At 35.4% G+C, this 20,529-nt stretch overlaps 1 protein-coding gene across 2 annotated transcripts in view; it reads left to right on the top strand.

Annotated features, from left to right (window-relative positions):
- The window catches only part of KDM1A (lysine demethylase 1A), a 66,542-nt gene that overhangs the window by 12,243 nt on the left and 33,770 nt on the right, over nt 1-20,529 (top strand). The window contains exons 2-4 of one of the 2 annotated variants that reach the window (XM_070404325.1): nt 6,001-6,166; nt 15,174-15,233; nt 20,388-20,521. In XM_070404325.1, the coding sequence (XP_070260426.1) occupies nt 6,001-6,166; nt 15,174-15,233; nt 20,388-20,521 (360 nt within the window). The remainder of the gene's footprint in view (nt 1-6,000; nt 6,167-15,173; nt 15,234-20,387; nt 20,522-20,529) is intronic. The other variant, XM_070404326.1, reaches the window with a different exon arrangement.

The raw sequence follows: 20,529 nt of genomic DNA on the forward strand, positions 1-20,529 counted from the left end.
AAGCAGTCCTTTCAGTCAGAGGGTCCTGAAGCTAGTTTCATTAGTATAAAATTAAATTCACCTCTGAGTGTATATGCATTGACATTATGGCAACATATTTAAGGTTTAAAAATGGTAGATTGGGTTGGGAATTTAGGAACACCAAGCATCTTCAGGAATGGTGGCCTTCAGCCCGGCCTTAAAAGGGCAGAATTTAGAAAAGTATTCTGGAAAAGGATGGGCTTAAATTTTCTTTCTTTTTAATTTGATTTTAGGCAGAAAGAGAAACGTCAGTTCTGTTGTTACACTTGTTTATGCATTCATTGATTGCTTCTTGAATGTTCCCTGACCTGAGTTAGAACCTGCAATCTTGGCCTAATTGGGACAATGCTCTAACCAACTGAGCTACCCCACCAGAGCGGAGTTGAGTTTTCTTTTATGACTCATTTATGCCAGGAAAATAAACCCTACCTGTAAGGTTATTGGGTTTAGATATAATATAAACAAAATGCTTATTACTGTGTCTGGCATACAGTAAGTAGGTGCCCAGTAATATAGTACTACTGATGGGGAAAAGGAAGTGAAAAATGCTTAGGATATAATACAAAGGAATTTGAGAAGCAAAAGGGAGCCCAGAGTGGATAACTGAATGTTGGGAACAATGGGCAAATGAATTTAATTGGAAATGAGGTTTTTCTAGGAGCAAGATAAATTGGAGGAATCAGTAATGTTCAGGTTACAGAGTTGTGTCTAGCGACTGTAGAGAGCCAAACACTAGATCTATGCTGTCTAGTATGGTAGCCACTAGCCACATTTAGCTATTGAACACTTACTATGCGACTAATATGACTGAGGAAATGGAATTTTGAATTTTAATTTAAACTTAAATAGCCATGTGATAAGTACTCAGTAGCCACATGTGGCTAGTTCTACCATATTGAAAACACAGATGCAGAACATTTTCATTATCGTAGAAAATTCCATTGACAGCACTGCACTAGACTAGCAAGTGCAGATCATGGTGCTGTGAGAATTCAGAGCAGGGGACAATGTGTTTGTAAATTTGGAATAGTGAGGGAATAATATGCGGAGGTGGTGGGCCTTGATTTTAGGCATTGGATTAATAGAAAAAGGTGGGAGTAGCTTTTAGGGAGTTTAGGGATGAGTAATACAGCATTAAGTACTTGTGGACTAGTGTGTTAGCAAATGATTAGAGGTAAGTTTGACTATATACTACTAGTTAGAGCTAGAGAGTTTATATGTTGGTTTAAAAGGTTGGCGTTCATCTATTAAACTATCTGAATATATCATGGATTTGGAAAATTAATCTGGCAGTTGTATCTTAGTGGAATGAAAAGAAAGAAAGATGAAAATAAATAAGCAGGAAACCCCCAAACAACTGGAGGTTTAAGATGATTGGGAAATGAATGAATCATTGTATCCAGGGTGTGGAAGAGACAAGAGATGTAAATTTGAAACTTGTTCATGACACATATCCTCATATTGGGACATCTTTTTGTCCTTGGTTTAAGAACATGGTTGTACAATCTCTGAAGTCTTCGAGGATTTTACTTAAGGATGAGAGATTCCCAGGCCTTTGTGTTCAAAGTATCTATTCCTTTTCTCAGAAAATAATTTCTATTTTTAGAGTGTATATGATTCTTTCAGGTGGTTTTTAAACTTTTTATTAAGTGGAGAAACACTTTTTTTTTAACAAAATGAAATTTTGTGCAAAATCCCAAAATAAAATACTACTTGCCTGTTTTATATTAGAAATTTAAATTTATTTTAGTTGTCTTTGAGAAAATGAGGCTATTTTGATAGAGCCAAATTTAAGAATGGAGGTTAAGCATAATAGTTGCAGTCTTGTTTCAGCCTCAGAACCCAATTTTATCTCTGTATTTTGTTCATGATTATCGTAAAGATCCAGTACTGATAGATAAGTAGTGCAAAAGGTTGTTTTTGTTGTTTGTTTAGCTTGTTTTGCCATCTTTTTTTTCTCAACAAAAAATATTTTAAATATAATGTTACATGCAGTAAACCTTAATATTTCAAGAAAAACAATTTTAAATATATTAATGCAATAAAAATTAATATGTCAAGAAAAAAAAGATTTTAAATATAATATTACCAAAACTGTACTAACATAGTATAATATCACAAAAGTTATAGAAAATATTTAAAAGTCTGCAAATAACAGGATTACTTCCATTCTAAAATATTTTTTTCCTCTGGCTCTATTTTGGTTCATCAGTTTATGTTGTTCATTATATTCCACAAATGAGTGAAATCATGTGATACTTATTTTTCTCCAACTGGCTTATTTCGCTTAGCATAATGCTCTCCAGGTCCATCCATGCTGTTGCATATGGTAAGAGTTCCTTGTTTTTTACAGCAGCATAGTATTCCACTATGCACGGTTTTTTAATCCACTCGTCGGCTGGTGGGCACTTAGGCTCTTTCCAAATCTTAGCTATTGTAAATTGTGCTGCTATGAACATAGGGATGCATATATCCTTTCTGATTGGTGTTTCTGATTTCTTGGGATATATTTCTAGAAGTGGAATTACTGGGGCAAATGGGAACTCCATTTTTAATTTTTTGAGGAAACTCCATACTGTTTTCCACAGTGTTGCACCAGTCTGCATTCCCACCAGCAGTGCAAAAGGGTTTCTTTTTCTCCGCATCCTCACCAGTATTTGTCGTTTGTTGATTTGTTGATGACAGCTATTCCTGACGGGTGTGAGATGGTACCTCATTGTCATTTCGATTTGCATCTCTCGGATAATTAGTGACTTTGACATGTTTTCATATGTCTCTTGGCCTTCTGTAGGTCCTCTTTAGAAAAGTGTCTATTTAAGTCCTTTGCCCACTTTTTGATTGGATTGTTTATCTTCCTTTTGTTAAGTTGTATGAGTTCCTGGCAAATTTTGGAGACTAAACCCTTATCGGAGATAACATTGGCAAAGATGTTCTCAGTGGGCTTTCTTGTTGTTTTGTTGATGGTTTCTTTTGCTGTGCAGAAGCTTTTTATTTTGATGTAGTCCCATTTGCTTATTTTCTCCTTAGTTACCATTGCCTTAGGAGCTGTATTGGTAAAGATATTGCTACGACATATTTTTGATATTTTGCTGCCTATTGATTCTTCTAAGATTTTTATGGTTTCCCGTCTATGTTTAAGTCCTTTATCCACTTTCAGTTTATTTTTGTGTTTGGTGTAAGTTGGTGGTCTAGTTTCATTTTTTTGCATGTATCTGTCCAATTTTTCCAGCACCATTTATTGAAGAGACTATTGTGACTCCATTGTATGCTCTTGCCTCCTTTGTCAAATATTAATTGAGCATAATGGCTTGGGTCGACTTTTGGGTTCTCTGTTCTGTTCCATTGGTCTATGGCTGTTCTTCTGCCAGTCCCAGGCAGTTTTTATTTATTTATTTATTTATGTTTTTAATTTTGTTTTATTTCTTAAAGTATTACAAAGAGTATTACATATGTCTCCTTCCCCCCCCCCCCCCCCGACATTCCCCCAGCCTCCCTTACCACCCAGTGTCTTGTGTCCATTGGTTATTCTTATATGCATGCATACAAGTCCTTCGATTGATCTCCTACCCCTCCCCCCAACCCTCCCCAGGTTTCCCACTGTAGTTTGACAGTCTGTTCAATGCTGCTCTGCCTCTGTATCTATTTTTGTTCATCAGTTTATAATGGTCTTTATTATCCATAAATGAGTGAGATCATGTGGTATTTTTCTCGGCTTCCCTGGGGCCGGTGCAGCCTCGCAGGGGCCGTCTCAACCTCACTGGAGCTGTTTCAACCTCACAGGGGCCGTTTCAACCCCCAGGCAGTTTTTGAGAACAGTGGCTTTGTAATATAGCTTAATATCTGGTATTGTGATCCCTGCTTTGCCATCTTAAGACAGTTGAAAAGAAATGGGCTATAGCTGGTTTGGCTCAATGGAGGCCTGCAGACCAAAGGGTCCTGGGTTTGATTCATTCAAGGGTGCGTACCTTGGTTGCAGGCTCCTGGTCAGGGCTCATACAGGAGGCAACCTATCAATGTGTTTCTCTCACATCTATGTTCCTTTCTGTCTTTCCCTCTCTTCCACTCTCTCCCTAAAAAATCAATGGGAAAACATCGACAGGTGAGGATTAACAACAACAACAAAGGAAGGAATGAAGAGAAAGAAAAGTGAGCCCGTGAGAGAGAGAGAGAGAGAGGGGAAGAGAGAGAGGAGAGGAGAGATGGAAGAAGAAATTTCATCCTCAGGGCTCTCCAAAATTGTTACCAAACAGTACAAGTTCATGTGTTGGTGGTTTCTTAAGGTTTATCATTTGGATAACACATGAGTGTGTATTTATTTTAAAAATTAATACATGAGCCCTAGCTGAGTGGCTCAGTTGGTTGGAGTATCGTCCTATGCACCAAAATTCGCAGGTTTAATTCCCCATCAAGGCACATACCTAGGTTGCCGGTTCAATCCCCAGTCGGGGCAGGTATGGGAGACAAACCATTGATGTTTCTCTCTTACATTGATGTTTCTGTCTCTCTCCCCCTTCCTCTCTCTTAAATAAATAAAAACATATCCTTGGGTGAGGATTAAAAATTTTAAATAAAATCCTGAAGAATCCTAGGGTTCTGTGGAACACAATGTTGTGTTATTTTTAAGTTCAGTAAACCCTCAATTTTGCAGTCCTTGATTTAATGAACTTCGGATTGAATGGACAAAATTTCCGGTCTGTATGTCATATGTGAAAATTAACATCCTGTTAATTTAAAAGTGGTTTTGACCAAGATTTGCTTATAATGAACAGATTATTTTTTGTTATTAATTCACTTATTTTTAACAAATTTTAGCAAATAGGCCATATGTTGGGGAAAAAACCATAGTAATGTTGCCGTATCTACAACTGTAGTCTACATGTTTAAATCCAAGAGTCACGCTGATAACAATGTTCTGCAAATAACTAGTATGTGGTAATTGGTCTGTTGTCTCCCAGTAGGACTTTCTGCAGCAATTTTAACGCCTGCAGGGAGATGTTCCCACGTGCACTAAGCATGCCCCAGCTGTGTACATTTGCTTACTCTCTATGACTGGTGCATTTACTAGACCTATTCAGTATAAATTTAAAGTTACAGTAATACATATAGAACACTTTTCTGTGAAATTAAACTTTGCATGCATACTTAATTTTAATTACACAAACATGTCTACATAAGTAAAAACAGGTAAAATAATTTGTCAACTTTTTTAACATACGCATTTGGAAAAACTACTTATATAATGGACTTTCAGCTATAACAGACACCCCTTTGCCCAAATTAGTCTGTTAAATCAAGGTTTTAAAAATCAAACGGTGTCTGTTTCTACTGTTTATCTTAGTTAATAATAGGATAAACTTTACATGGCTGGAGGTTTTATTGTAAAGTCTCTCTATAAGATGGCTACCTGATTAGGATATTTTATTTGCAACTAGAGTTTCTGTTTATTTAGTCTCTGGAGACTCTCATTCATAATCATTTTCTCCACTGCGCCATGTACTCAGTGGTCAGTATTTGATGGACACTTGTGTTAAATAAGATTCTTAGAGCATGGGTCAGAACTATCCAGTTTATCCTTAATTTTTGTTTCCATTTTCTGATCCAATCTCTGTTTTCAGTAAAACTCTTAACCTCCTCTAGCTAGCTACTCACCTGATACACACACACACACACACACGCTTTTTTTTTTTTTTTTTTTAATTGGGGAGTTCTAGAGAGCCTCGAGTCATTGATCTGAATGTCAGTGCTATGATGTAAAAGATATATATTGGGCTAAATGTGAACTGACACAAGATTGTTTCATGAGAGATTTTGTTTTTAATTAGCTACCTATTATGAGTCAGCTTGTTCCTTGTTATTTGTTTATTTCCCTTAAAATTTAAAGTTAAAAAAAGCAATTCACATTCACTGATGATTCCAAGTTGAGTCCCTAACTTTAGATGTTCACTGTATTTAGCTTTCTCTGGTATAATCTCCATATAGGTAGAATACAGAGAGATGGACGAAAGCTTGGCCAACCTCTCAGAAGATGAGTATTACTCAGAAGAAGAGAGAAATGCCAAAGCAGAGAAGGAAAAGAAGCTTCCCCCACCACCCCCTCAAGCCCCACCTGAGGAAGAAAATGAAAGTGAGCCTGAAGAGCCATCTGGTGAGTTGTAGTCACCAACCAGTTCGGTTTTATCTTAGAAATAAGAATAAATGGATTTGTTCCTATTGTGCATGTTATTTATGTCTTTAGCTTTGGTTTATATTCTAGACATTGGCCATGTGTGTCTTAATTGTATGTATATATGTGTGTATACCAGGTACACACACATATGCATGCATACATAGTGGTACTGATATTCTTCCTGTGTGTGCAGATACACACACACACACACACACACACACATACACATATATAGTAAAGAAGGGGGTGGAAGAGTAGTGGCAGTCAGTATAAAGCATTTAAAAGTTGGAGAAAATAAACAATTAGAGGAAACACACAGAAAGCCAAATCTAAAGAGCCAAAGCTCTCAGTGATAACTGATTCAGAAGTTAGAGATAGAATGGTTCAGAAATTATTCTGGTTAAATTAGGCATTTACCAAATGGATGGATAACTTTCATGGCGTGGATCAGTTTGAGAAGGGTTTTTTTCCTGGTGAAAAATTTAAAAATATATTCTGATGTAAAAAAGAACTAAGTACCTGTTATTTAATTATTGAGCCCTCCAGTGGAAGGAATGGTATAAGAAAAGGCTATGAAGAGATTTTAAGCTCACACAATCGTATGACATGGAAAGATTATTAGAGTCAGAGCTTCAACTACCTTTAAAGAATTCTCACTGATACCTCCTTAGTCTTGAGTCCTACTGAGGACACCCAGACCAATCAGCGATATCTATCTATTTTGGAGAGACCAAACAGAAGTGACAACTTAATTAATTTTTCATATCTTCTGTCCTTAATGGCATTTCAACTCTTCTTGACTTTAAATTTTTACTGTGTTCTCTTCAAAATACTTTTGATATTTCCAGTAGCTCCAGGCCCATTCACCTCTCCAATTCTTTTAAAAACAAAAACAAGCCTGGCGGTCATGGTTCAGTGATTGGGCACATGCTCAGGTTGCCCTATGATACCCAGTAGGGGGTGTGCAGGAGGCAGCCGATTGATTCTCTCTCACTTTGATGTTTCTATCTCTCCCTGTCCCTTCCCCTCTCTCTAAAATCAATAAAACACTTTAAAACAAAATGCTTGTTTCAGATCCCATATGCTGTATTTTGCATGATTTTCATAGGTACCTAGATTAAAGCATATTTCATTTGAGAAGTTTTATCTTTTTTTTTAGCCTTTAAAACTTTTGTTTTAATATTTCCCTCTATGATGTATATAAATCACCACACTTGTACTTCAATAAAATGTAACAAAAGAATATACAGGGTGTCCCCTCCCCCCCCAAAAAAGTGTATACACACTTTAACAGCTGATAGCTCAATTTTGAAAATGAAATGTATTTTAATAAAACACTGCCTTTATAATTATTCAAAGTGTGTGTATACATTTTGGGGGGACACCCTATAGTTTGAGAGCATTTAGAAAAAGATAATTAGATTCTGTGTTCAATTCATCTCGGGAATCAGATTTTCCTAGAATGGTTTTCCTAAACTTTCTTAGAATGACTTCTTGGACAGCTTCTTATTGGATTGTATATATTATCTTTGGAACTAATATTCCTGAGACAAATATAGTCACCTCTGTACCTCAACACCTCTCTTTTTGTTCCCCTCCTCTCTAAAAGACTTATGTATAGCTTCTTCCTTCTTCTGTCCTTGCCTCCAACTCCTCTCTTGACTGTTTACTTCTTTCTTCTGTATTCTTTGCTGTCTTGCCTTTTTTTTCTGCCTTTGCTGTAGACTTGCTAATGCGATACGTGGGGACAATCCTTTTGATATGTCATAGCTCAAGAGGTTGTTCAAGGACTCTTAAGTATTATTCAGCAGACGTCTAATATGCTGCTTCACCCTCTTTTTTGTGGTTGTCAGTGTCTCCAGTAAATAACTGATTTACATTGGTACCAAATTGATACTTTGTCTTCTGAAATGTTTAAACCAAGTCTCATTTTGATGTTTTCTTTTTCATAAAAGCAGCTATTTGTTTATTTGTTGTTGGTTATCTTTTTTCATAAATATCAGGCACCCCACAAAAAGTAAATATCTTAACACAGGGATTTAGGATTTGGGGAACTGTCTTTTATGCTATTATGTTCTAGTTCACTTTAATTCAGTGGTTTAGTCTAATTATCTTAATATTTTGGGGAAAAGTTAAAGTTTGTTTATTAAGTTTAGGAGATGTGCTCAGAGATGTGTTGATAACAGCCAGAACTTGCCAATATATTATATGTGGTTATGAAAATTTATAAAGCTTTTTTTCTTTAAAACAATTTTTTAAAAAATTCCAGGGTGAATGAGGAAAGTACTTTAGCAAGAAAAGTAGTGATGCAGTTTACTAGTTTATATAATTTAGAAATAGATTGGGCCCTGGTGGTGAATCATAAAATATTACCAGGTGAGTCCAAATATTTAGAAACTGTCCAGAGTTTCCAAATCTTTTGTCTTGTCAGAACCAGTTCTTCTACTTCAGTTTTTATTCAGAAATTGAATGGGAGCATTGCCATATGGGTATCTTAAAGTCTTGAGAGAAGAGGTGGGTCTAATTCTTTACCAGAACTTTTCTTCATCTCATTTTAGGTAATAACTAGAAATTAAGTTACTCTCTTAAGCTATGTAGGTAAGGTTTTAATATATTTCATCCTTACCAACTTTTAATTTGTTTAGAAAATTTAGCTTTGCTTTTTCCACAGTGTTAATCTTTAGAAGAATAAAATATTTTGTTGATTATGAATGCTCAAGGTATTCTGAAGTCAGTGGGTCAGACTTTATTAAACTATTGGTTAACTCTTTAAATTGATTTTGTTAGATATGGTTATTAGGGGTGGTTAGCTGATCAGGGACAGCTCTGAACTGTATATAATCTGTTTTATTCAATGACTGTGGGAAGAATCACTTTGTCTCCTGTTTATATTCTTACAAGAACCCTTGTAAGAATATAAACAAAGGAAAGTACCTGTTCTCTCTGTTTTGCATGATAATTTTGGAAAGAGATATAGGCTGGTAAACAAATTATAAAAATAATTTGTGAGAGATTGGTATGACTGAAATTTGTGTGGTTTTAATTTTGGGGCCCAGTTCATATAATAGTCATACTGTAGGTTGAAAGTGTTTTTTAAAATCAGATAAAAGAAAACATAACCTGAATTAGTAAAAATAATAAATTGCAGAAAATATGTAAAATGTATGTGAATGGGTAAAAGAATTTATCTTAAAGTTCAATGAAATTTGATCACAAACACTGATATCATGAAATTATCCACATGATAAAAGATCCAATGACCAAAATTATTTGTTATAAGGTGTCCTCATCTCTCCTGCGAGGCAGTCATGATTACGTACAGTTAATACAAGTGCTGGGTTTGGCAGCATTGCATAGTTATATGGTCAGAGTTCAGGTGAATAATTATTATTCATGTAGTAATGTCATGCTATTACTATGGCTTATCCCAGGCTTTTCTCTCACCTTGCCTACAGGTGCAGTCAGAGAGCAGGAGTAGCTTTCAGGTTCAGTGACAATTAACTCAGATAACCTCCAAAGGAAAGATAGAATTCTGTTATACCCAGTAGGAGATCTTCTTGTAGATTTACCAGAAGTTGCTGGGAAATTTATTCCTGCTAGAATTGTTGATGTTGCCATTTTGGCCTGCCAGTGTCAAGTGCCTGGAATCATTTGAGTTCCCGTTATAAGAGGTATGATGCATACATTTACAGAACAGACCTAGGATTAATTTTCTTGTCCTTTTTTGGGAGGAGGGGCATGTAGCATCTTTTCATTGTTCTGATTTGCAACTATGCTTACGGGAGGGCTGAGAAAAAAAGTGTCACAGGCTGATAAGGTAACCTAGATCAGTTTAACTAAATTTTTAAATTTGAGATAACTGTAAATGAACCGAGATATATATCAACACATAGTCCCCACTCTCAGATAATTTATAGCTTAGTATGAGACACAAATGTACACATAAATGTAAAATAGAAGGCAAAATACTCTTAAACATTACATTTCACTGTAAAAATTTGGAGGCATAAAGGGTGGGAGGGAAAGTATGGGAATTGATAGTATGGAGAGGAACATTAAAAAAAAAAAAGATAGAGACATTTTCTGCACAAAATAAGACTCCCCCAAGCATAGCAGGTCCTCATTTACTTTATTTCACACACATCTATACTAATAAAAGGATAATATGCTAATTAGACCAGACATCTTCCGGATGTCCTTCCAGACAAAGCCACAGTGGTGGGGGCCAAGGCAGAGGCAGTTGGGGGCGATCAGGCAGGCAGGCAGGTGAGCGGTTGGGAGCCAGCAGTCCCGGATTGTGAGAGGGTGCAGGCTGGGCTGAGGTACCCCCCCCCCCACACACACGCACACACCCCTGTGCACAAATTTCATGCACCAGGCCTCTAGTTAATTATAAAACTACAGTGCTTTGTTCTAGGCATAGTGCTGGACTCTGAGGGTTCGAAGTTGAACACTGGGTCCCCCTGCAAATAATTCAATCTAGTTTAGGTTTACAATGAGTTGACTACAGGGAAGAAACAGTACAATAAAAGTGTATTCATAGTATGGTGAGAATTCAGGAGTTTTTAAATGTTTTTCCCAAGATTGGATTTTGGAAGTTTTACATTAAAATGAAGAGATGAAGTTGGGCTTTTATGAGGCAGTTTGAGATCCTTTTAACTGATTTTGACTGATAAGAACCATTGAATCAGATACTGCCAGTTTCTGTTTGGTCTTAGAGACTGAGCTGCTTTTTCTAATGATCTGATTATTTTGTTTTATTTTTTATTAAGGTAAAATAGCATTTTGTTGAGCTGAGAAACTTTGTTTTTATAAATTCCTTGAATTCATCTTGCTACCATTCTTTATTTGGTCTGATCATAGTATAATATCGGAACAGGATACTTTTTCTATGAGGATTTTCTCACCTGCAAAATGAGGACCAAATGAGAAAATATGAACTCCACCTTTGTGTACAAACATCTTTGTAAACACAGAGTTGAACCAGGAATAGGGTGGATTGATGTCTTATTCAAGCAATATGTTTTAGTTCAATATGTTAAATACAGTATAACCCTAGCCTCTTGGATTGTTATGCCTTATCCATTTTCACTATCACATTTTTATTCTAGTGGCTTTCACTTCACATCTAAATGATCTCCTTTATTTATTTAGGTTATCTTTTCCCTCTAATTCATCTGGTACAAAGTGACCAGATTAGCTTAACTAAAATATCTTGTTTTGCTGCTTTCCTGATCAAGATCATATAGTTCTGCCCCTTTACTATTTAAGATCAAATTTCGTTTGGGGCACTAAAGGTGGCTCATGTTACCCATCCCGCTTAACCTCCCGCTGCGCTTTGAGACCGTCTCCTTCATTAATGGGGAGCTGGTTCCCTGCACATCCCATGTCTTGTGCTTTTCTCCTTGATTTTGTCAAAGTTGTGGACCATGCTGGTGATTTCACTGCCTCTCCATCTAGCCAGATCTCTTTGGATTTCTTCAGAAAAGTTTCCCTGGTTCTTCAAGTCTGTGTTAGCTTCTTGTTTCCTTTAAAAAAAAAAATTTCTTTCTGGATATTTTTCATCTTTCCCCAATTAGATTAAATTCTTTTAAAATTGAGATTCAACCTGGTGTACTTTTGTACTTGTGCTTGGCAGTTTTGGGATGGATATTCAGTAAATACTGAATTAGATTATTAAATAAGAAACCAACTGATTATTAATATAGTGGAAACTTTCTTTTCTAAGATGGGTTTAATGTTAGAGTTTGTTTGTTTTCTGTCCAGTTTGTCAGGTTTGATTGAAACCAGTAGTTTGGCAGTCTCTTTTATTCTGTAAATTTAGTAAAATTTTGATAATAAATTTTGATAAATTTTCTGTTTAAAAATTGTTGCTTCCTAGATCTAGAAGTTTCTCAAATGTTTACAAAAGTTATCAATTTGGATGTGGTTCTAAGAAACTAGTCAAAATGTGAACCTGTTGGTCAGCATGTTCCTGAGAACAACAAACTAATGATTTTTACACCCATGCTTGCTCAATAAAAGTATTTCAAAGCCATTATAGACTTTCTTTTAAGATATTGAAAGAGTGGTCTCTTGAGCATTTGACTCAAGATGAGAACAGATCCAGTAGTGTCTATAACAAATACTTAACTGCTTAAGAATGACTTAACAGATCTGCAGAAGGTTTATTAGAGGGCAATTGAGAGGCTGCTATGTAAGATAGAACAAAAAGGTTTTATTTTCAGTTTGGAGAAGATAGGCATAAATAACCTGTATTAAGGACCTCTACTCCAAACTTGAGGGTCTGTGTGTAGTGAAGGGGTGAGAACAAAAGGAAGTCTGTGAAGTGATGTCAAAATCAGAGTAATATTGAAAAGTTGCTTTGGTATATTTTTGTTTTCTATTTTGAATTTGAACTCATGGAAGATAACTGTACTTGCCTGCTGTTCCATATCATTGTGCTGCTGTCAGAAGCAGAGCCCTAGGCTGGAAAGACCCAAAGAGCAAATGAGTATTCCATTTTTATATATTTTAATCAGAGACACTACCTGAATGGAGAGTTAGCTTCAAACGTTTGTATGTGTGCTGTTTTTAAGAAAATGATGAAGAATTGGTCTAGAATACCAGTGATAAAGATGATAATGTTTTCAGATGTCTTTGGAGAAATGGACCCTCAAATACTCATGAGTATATTATGATTAGAGAAAAAAAGCAACCTCATCTTTACTTCTTCCAAGTCAAGAGATAAATCTCTTTGTTCCTTTGCTTAATTTTAAGCACTTTTTGTTTTTCCCCCATCATTTCTTACATGTCTACATCAACTTCTGCTTGGCTTTCTCCTATTTCTCTGCATAAGTCATATTTTGGATTTTTATACTTCTCCCACATCTTTTGACAAAAACAGAATCTTTTTTTAAAGACTACCCTACCTAGTTTGTAAAAGAACAACCTGTTAACTTTTAAAGCACATAAGTCAGGAGTAAGAAATCCTTCTTTCTATTCAAAGTACCACTGACCAGGGAAAAAAGATCAGTCAAGAGCTACCTGTAGGTTAAAATAAGGTAATTAAGCAGATAACATGGTATATAGTGGAAAAAGAGGAAAATGATAGTAGGAAGGACAAAATAATTCAGGCTTAATGGCTGGCTTGAAAGAGGTTTTTGTTTTTACTTTTTTTTGCCCTAAAAGTGGTTACAGGCCTTCATGACATTGATGTTATTCTTTGCCAAGCTAGGAAATATACTTTGAGAGAGGAACTGTATTATTCCTGATGCCTAAATGTTATTCTTGGAAACCATATTTATTTTCTTGTTCTGAGCCCTTCCCTTTTTTTAAATATAGTTCAATATTTTGGTCTAGCTTGGTTCTATTTGGAACTAAACAAAATAATGACAATTTTTTTTAACTTTGGAAGATTTTTGTTTTTATGAACAAATCCAGAAGTCAGTAAAAATGAACATTTTTTAATCTTTAAAAATTAAATTGTAAATGTAGAGCCTGCATTTTCAAGATACGTTTGCAGATTGGATTATGTAATTGGAGTCATCCCTTTTTTTAAAAAATATATTTTATTGATTTTAGAGAGGAAGGGAGAGGGAGGGAGGGAGAGAGAGAAACATCAATGATGAGAGAGAATCATTGATTGGCTGCCTCCTGCACGCCCCCCACTGGGGATTGAGCCCACAACCCAGGCATGTGCCCTTGGCCAGAATCGAACCTGGGACCCTTCAGTCAGCAGGCCGACACTCTATCCATTGAGCCAAACCAGTCAGGGCATCCCTTCTTAATTATTATGCCTTGTGCCTTGTCTGAGAAGCATAACCTTCTAGAACCTAAAGGGCCGTTCAGATAATAGCATAGTGAGATACTGTGGTTTTAGAATGATACTCTATTCTACCTTCAAAGCAGAGCATATACCTTCTAGCAATACATTTTAATATTGTAAAAAAAATCATTTCTATCTAAACACGTTCATATACTTAAAGATGAAGATGTCATTTTAAGGCTCATAGGCCTTTAAGCATTCTTACAACAAGGGTGCTATGTTAGTTTTACTTTGCTACCTATTTCTTTTAACTCAATAGTAGAATAATCTGCTTTCTAGTTGAAATTCTTTTAAAATAAACTGTTTAAATGAAGCTTGTCCAGTTTTTAGATAATTGGGGGATGGTCTTTTCATGTCTTCCAAAGATCACAGTATTTTCCCATAGTGTACCAGGTGGCTCAGAGTTAAAGAGGATCATAGCATCCGTTTTGGTGATAGATTTTGGAAGAGTCTGGAAGATAATTTATTCTGACTTTCTCAGATTGAACTTTCAAGCTGTGATACTTTTCTTGAAGTTAGGAAAAATTTTCTTAGCAGGGAGATTGTATTTGGCATATGAGAGTAGGCCATCTTATTATGCTGTATTTTAAAGAAAGCACTGGCATATTCAGATCTAGGATTAAATTCTGGTAAAACTTTTTTGTAATTGAATTTTTTTGTTACATACTCTGCTTTGAAGTCAAGGGGAGAATTTTTCGTTAAAATAAGTCTTTTACTTATCATATATATATATATATATATTTTTTTTTTTTAGATAGAAAAGTAAAGATAAAAAGATATTGACCAGATGCTGAATTGCTGCAACTTCAGATCCTAGAGCCCATGTCACACCCATTCTCAGTCTGCCAATAATTAGTAAAAGACATTGGGAATCCCTTTTCCCCCCTATCCAACCTTGACTATTAAATAAGACTGACAGTAAGGATTTAGCAATTAGAAATATTATGTACTTTGTCTTGCTACCTTTCAATAAGAACCAGTGTGTAAAGTTGAAATTTCCTAACCAGAAATTTGAAGACTATGATGTGATTCCCTGGGCCTTGATTCCAAAGGAGCTCTCTGAATATGGGTTTACTAGTTGGTGGTGAATTGATAGTCGCCAACTATTAGGCCTTTATGTCCAGATATTATCTCAATTTATGGAGTAAGGTCCCTGAGTTCTCCTCTTTCCTTCCACAGGGCAAGCAGGAGGACTTCAAGACGACAGTTCTGGAGGGTATGGAGACGGCCAAGCATCAGGTGAGGGTGGCTTAGATGCTTGCCACTTAGTAGCAAGAGCCGCCAAGTCAGGGATTGATGCTTGCAAGTGTTTTTGGCTGTGGTATCCACATTTTAGCCAGAAGCGCAGGGGAAATTTAACCCACAGGACAGAGTAGTGTTAGGAGAGAGTGTAGCTAGAGCAAGGCAAGCAAAACCTTTTGAAGTCCTCAGGCCGATCTCAGCCCTCCGCTCTTTGTGTTTTTAAGGAGATGGCGGATACTTTTCTCCCCAGCAGCTTATGTAGTATCAGTAAACGTGACATAAAACATAGACTTAGGAATCATGGGACCTTTAAAAAGAAATATAGCTGTATACATAAAGAGGACAGTCTATAGGCTGAAAGTCTTTTAAAAACAGGACAGAAAGGCATTCTAGGACTAGTCAGAAATTATGCAGGCAAGTGACTCATTTTAGAATGGTTGTTGCATAGTGTTGGGTAAATTTTTTTCAACTAACATTGCACAGTTAATTATTTTGCAGTTTAAACATTTTGTTTCTCGCATGAAAATTATTTTTTAAAGTCTGCTTTGAGATGCTCTTTATTTTCAGACCAAACTATGGGATTTTTACTTCTAGGGGAAAATAAAAGGTTAAATGACTTTTAGGACCCATTTGGAACAGCTAAAGTTTGGTCCAGGAATCCACAGTACTATGTCTGCATTTTATCCTTTGCCTCTTAAAGAATGTTTTTGTGTTCTGGTGTCAAGGCTGCTTTTACATATTGATACAATTGGAATAGGTATTACTCCATTTTTGTAGGATGTCATTTTTCAATTGTTACTTCTACTTTAAAATTGTTTCTCTATTGTAGTTTGTGTGCAGCAGGTCCAGGGAGTATTTGTATTTTACTCTTGGAGCAAAGATAGTTCAGCGTTATACAGAAATTAATATTTAGGGGATTCAGAATATTAGAAACAGATTTCTTTAAATGCTAGCCCAAGGATTGGCAATTGATAACCAGTATATAGTTACCTTAGAGGAGTTAAAAATCCTTACTGAGCCAGACTTTCAAGAATGTTTTTCATCGAAGGATGCACAATTGGATCTTCCATGGAATTGTTGAGGGTCAGGGATAGCCTTTAGAGCTTTAATCTTGAAGAACTATACTGAGTTTTCTTGTTGCTTTTTGTTTTGTTTTTATGTGAATAAATTTACTCTTGCTAAAGTAAACAAAACATTGTATTGCTGAAAGTAAAAGCAAACTTTCATATAAAGCTGTGGTGCTACAGACTTAACATGAGTAGAACATGAGTTTTAAGTGTTTCCAGGAATGGTGGTGACTATTCTGAATCCTTCAAGATCTCCCTCCAGGCCTTTGTCATGTTCGGAAGTATGCATTTGTGTGATGATCAATCAGTATTAAAATGTGCTTATAAGTGATCAACAATCTTCTCTAAATACAGCCAATGACCCTCATGAGTGTCTTGGGACAGGGATCATATCTTGACTTTTTAAAAATCCAAATCAAGTTGGGGTATACATCCTAAATCTTAAAAATTAGAAGGGAAGTTGAGGTCATCTTGTCTAGCTTCCTAGACAAACAGATAGTATTGAATCACCCCTATTTTATGGCTTAGGACTGGAAACAAAGTTAAATGACTTGACCAGGGATACACCAGCAGCTGGGGGAATGAGAACCCAGAGGCCTTGTTTCTTAAGCATAGACTACTCATTACACACTCCCTCCTAGAATCACTTAAAATGTGCATTTACCTGTAAAAAGAAAACATCTAAAGCATAAGAAATCACATGATTCTCCTCTTTTATTCTTTTCTCTCCTTTCCTTCATTCTTTATTCTTTTTATTTGTAAACTATTATAAGACTGAATATGGTACATCTATAGTTGACTGACTTTAAGTAGTCTTTGATATGTAGATCTTATCAGGCTTTTGTTTTCACTCTTTAGTCAGAAACCTAGTTATAGCTAATTTATCTACTTTATGGGGTGGAGAAAAAAGCAAGTAACTCATGAAAAAAAAAACCTTTATTAATTTTTGTATTTCTGTTTCCTTACTCAAGATGCTGCTGTTATATCAGAATCAGGATGGGGGAATGAGTTCATGGAACAGGAGGCCTACATCTTTATCTGTCTCCCCTCCCCTTTTCTGCCTCTAGAATTGACCTATCCAGAGAGATCTAAATTAGTCCCTTAAGTAATTTAACTGTTTTTACTATGTTTTCAGAGAAAGTGTTGAGCCACTCAGACCATTAGAAAAAGTAGTTGTGCTTGTAGCATGACTGCATTTTTAAAGGTGAGCTAGAATTTCCTGTGTAAAATGGTGAGAACGAGTAACTGAGTAAAGGGCAAGATTGATATGTAGGCAACATTGGGGCTTTTTAAAAATTAAATGGCATCTTTGAAACATTCTCAATTTCTAGAATACCAGATTCTGATAAGTGCACACAAACACCAAGTATAAAACTGTATTCCAGAGCCAAGTGTAAATTATTTTTGAATTATCTATACTACTGATAACTTCCTTTTAATAAGAATATTAACAACTGTACTCTTTAAGGTTTTCCCTCTAAAGGAGACACTTAAGAGTTAGATTATCCAGACTGGTCTGTTAGTTCATTTTGGAAATAGCCTATAAAAAGGATGTTTTAATTTAGCTTCTGAAAATAAGTTCCAAATTAATTTTTGTTTCTTGTGAAAAAAGATTAGATTTTTTTCTTGCAGGCTTTTCGCCTTGATTTTAATAGTGGCTTTCCTTCCTTGAAAATAATAGTCTTTATCCCTAAAAACCAAAAGGAAGGACATAATTACCAACATTTTTTTAAGAGATCATTTTTCATTTTTAAAATTGATGAAGTATTTAAGAAAGCCAGCTTTTTTAGATGTTATGGAGAAGACTGTTACTCCACAGATAATGGTGTCTTTAAATGGCTTCTTTAAGTTCTTTTTTTAAACTTTTGATATTTGATGTAAAGATACTTTAAAACTGCCACATGACTTATATAAATAAAATCTCTTAATTGTTACATATTCTCAAGATTCCCAAAGTTAGCCAGCTGCATTAGAATGCTTTTTTAAAAATATTTTGTAATTGATTTTAGAAAGAGGAAGGGAGCTGGGTAGAGAGAGAGAGAGAGAGAGAGAAACACTGATATGCTGCTCCCTGCACGCCCCCTACTGGAGATCCAGCCTAGAGCCCAGGCATGTTGCCCTGACTGGGAATCAATCTGGTGACCTCTTGGTTCATGGGTGGATGCTCAACAATTGAACCGTATCTGCTGAGTTATTAGAGTGATTTTTTTTATGGTAACACTTGGAATGAGGAGCCAGATGTGATATTAAGTGTTTTTTTTCTACATGTTTTTCCTGTCATTGACAGTAGTATTTTGCAATAGGATTGATGTTCAATGACCACCAATTAAATATAGAGAAGATAATATAGCTAAGAAAGAAAACTACCCCTATTTTGGGGAGGGAGAAAAGTAGAGTTTATTGATTTTCGTGTTAATAGTAGACACTCGTGAAATAAACCAAGTAGTAAACTATTAAGAGATATTTGGTTCAAATACTCAGGATTATTATTATTGTTATGTAGGTAATGCTCCTTATATGACATTTTTTTTATCTTGGTTTTGTTTTTTGTTTATTTATTTTGATTTGGTGATAGGGGACTAGAGACATCAAAGCTGTAGTTTTAGAAAATTTCACATTACTGAAATAACCTATATCCCCTGATAGTCAGCATTTCTTCTTTTCTTGCCTTAATTTCATGCTGTATCCTCAGCAATATGGCTCTTACTGATTATTTTTTTCTTTAGGAGTAATTAATTATCCTGATAGTCTTTAATTTTAGGTTGGGATTCATTAAATGTGAGGATTGTTGATTTGATTTAGTAATTTGAACAGTATTTTCCCCTCATTATCTGTTGTCGATAGATAGGTTTTTCTCCTTGTCTCCAAGAACAGTGTTTCTTAATGTGCAGCCCATGTTAGCATTAGGCATTTTTGTTTGACCTCTTGTTAACCATTTTGCTTTTCTAGGCAGTGTTTGAATGTCTTTGTGGCAACACCTAAATAGCTTAGCTATAATTTTCCAAGTTGTAACTTTACCTGCCTTGTTCATTTTATTCTTCTAATCTTACTAATACCTTTTCCTTTAATTTTGCTTCCATTATCAGTGCTTCCAACTTCTTAAGTGCTTTAAAGTAATTAAATATAGATACCTGGTACCTATTTAGTTACTTATATGTGATTATTTCAATGGTATTGAATTTTAACACTCTTTGAATTGTGTCTTGATAATTCTTAAGCTGATGGTTAAGTATATTTTATAAAGTGATCTTAGAAATATAAAGTAAAATATATATAAATGTATGTCTAAGGACATCTTATAAAGATGTACTTAACTTTCAGCATATAAAAACACCAATTTAATACCCAATTTAAAGAGTTCAAAATAACATTTTACTTATAGAATATGAGATATACTACATGTATATGTACTATATATGCTACATGTATATGTACTATATACTATATGCAGTACCATATTTTACTTGCAATATGTAATATACCATTTCTAATGTTTCTGCCAGAAAAGATAAATTCCTTGCGGCCTTCTATCTCATCATTGTAGTCTGCTTAACTTCTCTCACTGCTTGCCAGCATCGAATTACGGGAACTAATGGGGATGCCATTGATGAGATTGCGTATTTCATACTATTCGTTATTAAACCTTAGAGGCCTCTTCATGTTCCTTGCTCTAATCCTCAAAGAGGGCAGGTGATTGTGTTTTTCACTCCATAGCCTCTTTTGCTTTCTGTTTATGTATTTTCCTTAAAATTTATTGTACACTATTAGTGATACTAATTTTAATTAGCATATTCTCCAACATTATCAAGTTATTTTGTCAACGAAAAAATAGTCTGATGCCTTGTCATGTTTTATAAGGTGTATTGTTTCACTCAGTAAACTGTAATTTTGGAGTGACTAAATTTTAAGGATGTTTTAGCTTTTGAGCAAATTATTTTTTAAAGGAGGTGAGTGAGATCAGGCTATGAATGAGGCAAAGCTTTACAGAGGTTCTCAGGTCCAAAAGGAGTTTGAGGCATAATCATTATCCCTAATTCTGAATTCACTTGCAGTTTTCCCAGAAGTCCTTTGCTTGCTTTGCTAGGTGTGGAGGGTGCAGCGTTCCAGAGTAGACTTCCTCATGACCGGATGACTTCTCAAGAAGCAGCTTGTTTTCCAGATATCATCAGTGGACCACAGCAGACCCAGAAGGTCTTTCTATTTATTAGAAACCGCACAGTAAGTCC

This window comes from Myotis yumanensis, unplaced genomic scaffold, assembly GCF_028538775.1.
Source record: "Myotis yumanensis isolate MYYU_CA2020_CCGP unplaced genomic scaffold, mMyoYum1.0.hap1 SCAF_2, whole genome shotgun sequence".
NCBI classification, from domain to species: domain Eukaryota; kingdom Metazoa; phylum Chordata; class Mammalia; order Chiroptera; family Vespertilionidae; genus Myotis; species Myotis yumanensis.